The sequence below is a fragment of the Mustela nigripes genome, chromosome 17 (assembly GCF_022355385.1).
Source record: "Mustela nigripes isolate SB6536 chromosome 17, MUSNIG.SB6536, whole genome shotgun sequence".
NCBI lineage: Eukaryota > Metazoa > Chordata > Mammalia > Carnivora > Mustelidae > Mustela > Mustela nigripes.
This window is the reverse complement of record NC_081573.1, coordinates 13,888,950-13,895,637: the sequence shown is the minus strand read 5'-3', so window position 1 is coordinate 13,895,637 and position 6,688 is coordinate 13,888,950. Positions and strand designations below refer to the sequence as shown.

Sequence of the window (6,688 nt, the reverse complement as noted above, 5' to 3'; positions counted from 1 at the left end):
CATTTATTCTTCTCCTACCCCCTTAACCCCCCATGTTGCATCTCCACTTCCTATCAGGGAGCTCATATGATAGTTGTTTTTCTCCGAGTGACTTATTCACATTAAACTTTTTTTTTTAAGATTTTATTTATTTATTTGACAGACAGAGATCACAAGTAGGCAGAGAGGCAGGCAGAGAGAGAGGAGGAAGCAGGCTCCCCGCTGAGCAGACAGCCAGATGTGGGGCTCCATCCCAGGACCCTGGGATCATGACCTGAGCCGAAGGCAGAGGCTTTAACCCACTGAGCCACCCAGGTGCCCCTCACATTAAACTTTTTGAGAGATATTGCCGAGTGTCCCCGTAAAAAGACCATGGACACTCCTGCACGTGATAGGGATCATCTCCCCAAGTGGCCCCCATCCTTAAGCATGGTCAAGCTTTCTCACCTCTGCTAATCTGAGAAGTGAAACATACTGTTTTGCAGTTATTTTATTTTTTTAAGATTTTATTTATTTGAGAGAGAAAGAGAGCACGAGTAAGGGGCAGGGAGAGGGAGAAGCAGACTCCGCACCAAACAGGGAGTCCGATGAGGGGCTCAATCCCAGGACCTTGGGATCATGACCCAAGCCAAAGGCAAACACTTAACCAACTGACCCACCCAGGCGCCCCTGTCTTAAAGTTATTATTTTAATTTGCATTTCCCTTAACATTGAAGGAGGCTGAACATCTCTTTGTACATTTAACGACCACCGTCCTTCTGTTTCCTTTGCTCGTGTTTGCAAGGAAGGATCCACATTAAATGGGCATTCAAAACATGGCATTCTTGCAGAAGTAGAAAAGTGTTAGTCCTGGAATTATTCCATCTCGGGTCACATGGCCTCTTGTGGGCATGTTATGGAGAGGTTTTCATCTAGCAGAGAACTGGAACTTAGTAGCATTTCACATTATGTTTAAGAGTTTCCAGGATTTGAATGCATTTTGATTTTCTACGCATTGGTACACTGATTTGCCTAGTGAAAAAGGTTTTGGAGTGACTCTTTTATTTTTCTTTGATTTCTGCAGCTTGTAATTGTGCCTTTTGAAAACTCCTTTTATGTGCTTTTGGCTTGTTACGACGTTTGTTTTTTATCCATTTTCATGACTCCTACAGATTGTGAACTGTATCAGCTGGAACTCTTTGGGGTGCAGTTCATAGGACTTCAAGCCACATTGACTTGGGCTAATGGGGAGGTTCTTGGCTCACTTTGCTGAAAAACCCAGGCAGTAGGCGGCTTCAGGCGTGGCTGGATCAGTTCCTCAAATTATGTCCTCCTCAGCAATCTGTCTTCATTTCTGGGCATTGCTTTCCTCTCTGTTGGCCTTGTTGTCGGGAGCAAGTAGGCAAGTCGGCAAGTTGCCCCTCCACCCCACACCAGGCCTATGTTCTACCAACTGAGGAACGCCAATGGAAAGAGTACCCTCCTGAGTAACACAATTTTCCTGCAAAAGAGGGAAGCATTTGGGGGCCTGGGTGGCTCAGTGGGTTAAATGTACAACTCTTGATCTCAGCTCAGGTCTTAAATCTTTTTTAAAAAAAATATTTTATTTATTTATTTATTTGAGATAGAGAGAGAGAGAGAGCGTGCACATGAGCAAGGAGAAGGTCAGAGGGAGAAGCAGACTCCCCATGGAGTTGGGAGCCCAATGCGGGACTCCATTCCGGGACTCCAGCATCATGACCTGTCAGCTCAGGTCTTGAGATCAGGTGATGAGTTCAAACCCCAGACGGCTCCATCATCCGCGTGGTGCCTACTTTAAAAAAAAAAAAAAAAAAAAAAAAAAAAGGTTTAAAAGGAGAAGGGATGGACTGTGAACTGGCAAAACCAACTGTTCTGGGCTGCGGAACCTTGGAAGAACAGTCTTCCCTCGGTTCTTGGATTTTAACTGAGTTGCAGTCATTTGCTGTGATCTGTTACCACTTAGTTTCGTTATTGTAATGTTGTTTTCTTTTATGGCTTTTCCCCCCTCTGTTTGGAGTCACTCAAGTAATACATAATTATATTCTTTTGGTTAAAGATCTTACTAACTTAGAAGTCTTCATTGAAACATAAAGTCTCCCTTGACCGCACCTCCCGTCCCCACACCCCAAAAGGAACCTTAGTTATGATTTGGGGTGCATCCTGCTAGCCCTCTTTCTGTGCATTTACTAACTACCTATGTGGTTTTTGAATAATTTTAATTTGTAATGTTTAATTTAAAATTTTTAATAATTACATTTTATGGCTCGGACATCAAACACTTTATTAAAAATCCTATGTGACAAGTCTCTCCTTCACCCCTGTCCCCATTCACTGAGTTCTCCTCCCCTGCCCATAGGTACCATCTGTGACTAATTTCTTGTTTATTCCAGGGAATTTTTATGCATGCACAACCCATAACAAATATAATATATTCAAATGTATGTTCTAAGTTGTTTTTTTCTCTTAACAGCAAGTCTTGGCCATTATTCTCTACTGATGTGGATTTGTTTAACCATTTCACTCTTGGTGGGCATCATGTTTGTTTCCAGTTGCTTCCCATTATAAACTCTGCTTACAGTGTGATCCTTGGGCAAACTTCTTTCTTTATTTCTTTAGTTATATTCCTAGAAGTGGAAGTGCAAGTGCTGGGTCAAAGCATATGAACTTTTTTGCATTTTGATGGGATCTGCCAAATTGTCTTCCAAAAAGGCTCTGCTAATTTACACCACCACCGGCTGACAGCAGCTGAGTGTGCCTGCCCATCTCCCTGCATCTTTGCTAATAATAGATATTATCTGTCTTGTACGTGGTTGCCAATCTGGTGAACAAGAAAACAAGAAAGGGTAACTTGTTTTGATTTGTATTTTCCTGCTGATTAGTGAGACTAGGCATCTCTTCCTCACGCTTTTTTTTTTTTTTTAAGATTTTATTTATTTATTTGACAGAGACAGCACGAGAGGGAGCACAAGCAAGAGGAGTGGGAGAGGGAGAAGCAGGCTCCCTGCTGAGCAGGGAGCCCAATGTGGGGCTTGATCCCAAGACCCCAGGATCATGACCTGAGCCGAAGGCAGACACTTAATGACTGAGCCACCCGGGCGCCCCTCGTGTTTATTTTTATTTCTGTGTGTTGCATGTTCACTGGGAAAGGTGCCTGTTCACACGGGGGCAGTCTTTTTCTTTGCCAGTGACATTCATCTGTGCATTGATCGAATCACAACCGAAGACCTATTACATGCCAGACACTGTCTAGGTGCTCAGGAATACTGAGGTCAATCAGCACAAACCCTGCCTCAAGAAGCTCCCATTCTAAAAAAAAAAGCTCCCATTCTAGAAGCAAGAGACCAATAAAAAAGTCACAAGTAAGGACAGAATTGGCTGATGGTGGTAAGTGGAGACAGAGGAAGCAGAATAAAGGGAATTCATTGTCAAAGAAACTAACTCCTTGTTCTAATAATAGGAGTTATGTTAAATATTTCTTGCAGGTTGTCATTTGCCTTCTCACTACATCTAGAAGTTCTGGTTGATGCAAAAGTATTTCATGTGGCCAAATTTATTAATCTTTCCCTTTATGATTTTTTTGGGGGGGGGGGCTGGAAAGATTTTCTCCATCCTAAGATTATAAAAGCATTTGCCCAGGTTTTCTTCTGTGCCTTATGGATTTACTTATTCCATTTAAGTCTTTAATCCATCTGGAATTGTTTTCAGCATAAAGAGGGAGGAAGGGATCCAGCTAAATTGGCCCATGACCACTCACTGAATAATCCATCTTTTCCTTGGGGATTTGAAATGGCATCTATAAAATGCATGAATTCTCCAGGGTATTTGGGTCTCCTTTTGCACTCTGTTTATTCCTATGGCATACGCACCACTTAAATCACTATAACTTCATATTTATGACATTTGGAAAGGTTGACTCTTTGGACAAATTACCTAACTTCTCTGGGCCTCAGTTTCCACCCCTGTAAAACAGGGATATCACCAAATTTGAAGGGTCGTTCTGAGAATGAACGAATGAATGAATGAATGGGTCACTTTACCCCAACGGGCCAGGTAAACTGCTGTGAGAAGGTAATGTTTGAGCTGAAATCTAATTGACAAGGAAGAGCATGCCAGATAGAGGGAATAGCAAAGGCGAAGGCCCCGAGGCAGGAGTAGTTTAGTCTTTGGCGGTATCAGGGAGGAGCCTAGAGCTTCTGGAGGGGATTTGGCAGGGGCCTAGTTGGAAATGGTGCGCCCTGATGAGGGGTTTGGCTGTCACTATAAAGGCACTGGGGAGCCAGAGCAGGATTGGGAGGGAGGGTGGAGACCTTTGACTGTGCCCCTGTCCCCACAGTCGATGGAGTCGCAGGTGGAGGAGTGGTACCGCGAGGTGGGAGAGTTGCAGGCGCAGACCGCCGCCCTGCCGCTGGAGCCGGCCAGCAAGGAGCTGGTGGGCGAGCGGCAGAACGCGGTGGGCGAGCGCCTGGTGCGCCTGCTCGAGCCCTTGCAGGAGCGCCGCCGCCTACTGCTCGCCTCTAAGGAGCTGCACCAGGTGGCGCACGACCTTGACGACGAGCTGGTGAGGACGGGCGCGGGGATTGGGGCGAGGCCCGGGTAAAGCGGAGGAGATGGTTGCGCGGCTGGGATGGGATGGGAGGCCGCGGGAGAGCCAGCGGACCCGCGGGGGCGTGGAGGTTGGGAGTGAGGGCGGGACCGTGGCACCTTGGCGAGTTCAAGGGCGGAGCTGGCTGGGTGACCTTCCCCCTTACCTACTGGGAGACCTTCCCCCTGACCCCGAGGCTAGACTCAGTCATTCAGTCCTTCCCTCCCTTACTCATTCGCTTGTTCACTTATCCAATCATTCGTTTATTCACTTTTTCGCATTTACTCACTTTCATTCATTCATTGGCTTATTCACTGACTCATCTTCATTCTTTCTTCCACTGACTTATTGCTGTTCGTTATTCACTCATCCCTCATTCATTCCTCATTCAGTCACTCACTTTCTGATCTGCTCATTCATTCTTTTACTCACCAATTTGTTCATTCGCTTGATCCTTATGGGCCAGGCTCTGTACTTGGATGATGCTGGGGCCACAGGGGGACCAAGACAGACCCCATTCCTGCCCATAGAAGGCTCAAGAATCCGAAGGGGAAAACGGACTTATCTCCAGACAGTGACAACCCAGGGTGGTTTGGGCTGTTATGAGGGAGTTTAAGAGGCTGGGGGAGCCGAGAGGAGGCAATAGGCCAAAGTCAGGGAGGGTTTCCTAGAGGAGGGGATGTCTTGAGTTGAGACATGAAGGAAAAGTCCCCATTAGTCTGCTGAGGGAGAGGGAAGGGAATTGCAGGACTCAAGACCTTCTTGTGCCAAGGACAGAGGTAAGCAAGCCTGTGTGGTGTGGCTTACAGTTTAATTGGGATGCAGTGGTCTTTGGGTGCATTCTCCCCCTTGACTTGCTCCTTGCATCCTTTCCAGGCATGGGTCCAGGAGCGACTGCCACTGGCCATGCAGACGGAGCGAGGCAGTGGCTTACAGGCTGTCCAGCAGTACATCAAAAAGAACCAGGTGAGCAGAGCCAGAGGGAGGATGTGGGTTAGGGCACATTCGGAGACAAGTGAGAAAAAAACAGCTCCAAATGGTTAAAACCAAAATTTGTTGGCTCTTGTGATTGAGAAGAGTGTGGACAGCAGGTATAGCTGCATCCAGGTCCTTCCATGATGTCATGAATCTTGCAACTCCATTTGTGTGTGTGTGTGTGTGTGTGTGTGTGTGTATTTTTGGTCTCAGGTCAACTCTCTCCTCTCTTGATAGTGAAAGACCTCCAACAGATTCAAGTGTACATCCCACCAGCAGAACTGAAGGGGATTTCTCTCTCTCTCTCTCTCTCTCTCAATAATTTCAGCAGTAGTCCGAGGAATAACTCTTATGGGCTCAGCTTGAGTCCCATGCCCATCCCTGAACTAATCATGGTGGCCAGGGATTTAGACTGTTCTGTTGGCCTGGTCTGGACTCAAGGGCCACTCTTAGTGGTGTCAGCCTTCACTTAATTACCTAAGCTGAGATGGAGACGAGGTTCCCCAGAGGAAAGTCAGGGTCCCGTGAGAAGCAGTAAGGAGAAAAGCTTATTGGAAAAGGAAAAGCAACAAGTAAGAACTCAAACCACCCACAGAGAGAAAAGACAGAGATGATCAGCGAAAGAACCTTGACTCCTAATAGTGTCCGTTCCACTCATGGAGGGGGAGCTCTTGAGCTGGTAAGATCTCTGGATCTTTGTTCCCCTCCCTGGGCCTCATTTCCACATCTAAAGAAGCAGAGAGTTGGTCTAGAGCAGTGGTTTTCAAATCCCTTAGCAGAGGAACTTTTGGGGCAAAACTACTCATTCACCAAACCCAGTGTAAGATGCATGAGAGAGGAATGAATAATACTAATACTAATAATTACAGGTTAAAGACTTACTGTGCGCCAGGAACAGTTGTAGGTGGTTATGTGTGGGTCTTTGAAAATTTAATCCCCACAATAACCTTATCAGGTAGGTCTTCTCATTACTCTCCTTTACCAAAAAATGTGAGCTGGGAGAACGGGCACTGGAGGATGATAAGGAGGTGGGCTTACAAATGATTCTCAAGGTTTGTGACCATGCTGCCCTAGATGGAGTTAAGAGGCTGGAGGGTTTTGTGTGGGTTTTTTTGTTGTTGTTGTTGTTTTTTTTTTTTTTTTTTTTTTTTT

The 6,688-nt window shown here is 45.9% G+C and overlaps 1 protein-coding gene across 7 annotated transcripts in view; it reads left to right on the top strand.

The window, feature by feature from the left end:
* The window catches only part of SPTBN4 (spectrin beta, non-erythrocytic 4), a 71,381-nt gene that overhangs the window by 49,913 nt on the left and 14,780 nt on the right, over positions 1 to 6,688 (top strand). For all 7 annotated transcript variants that reach the window (XM_059382624.1, XM_059382623.1, XM_059382622.1 and 4 more), the window contains 2 exons: positions 4,313 to 4,537; positions 5,438 to 5,527. In XM_059382624.1, coding sequence (XP_059238607.1) covers positions 4,313 to 4,537; positions 5,438 to 5,527 — 315 coding nt within the window. The remainder of the gene's footprint in view (positions 1 to 4,312; positions 4,538 to 5,437; positions 5,528 to 6,688) is intronic.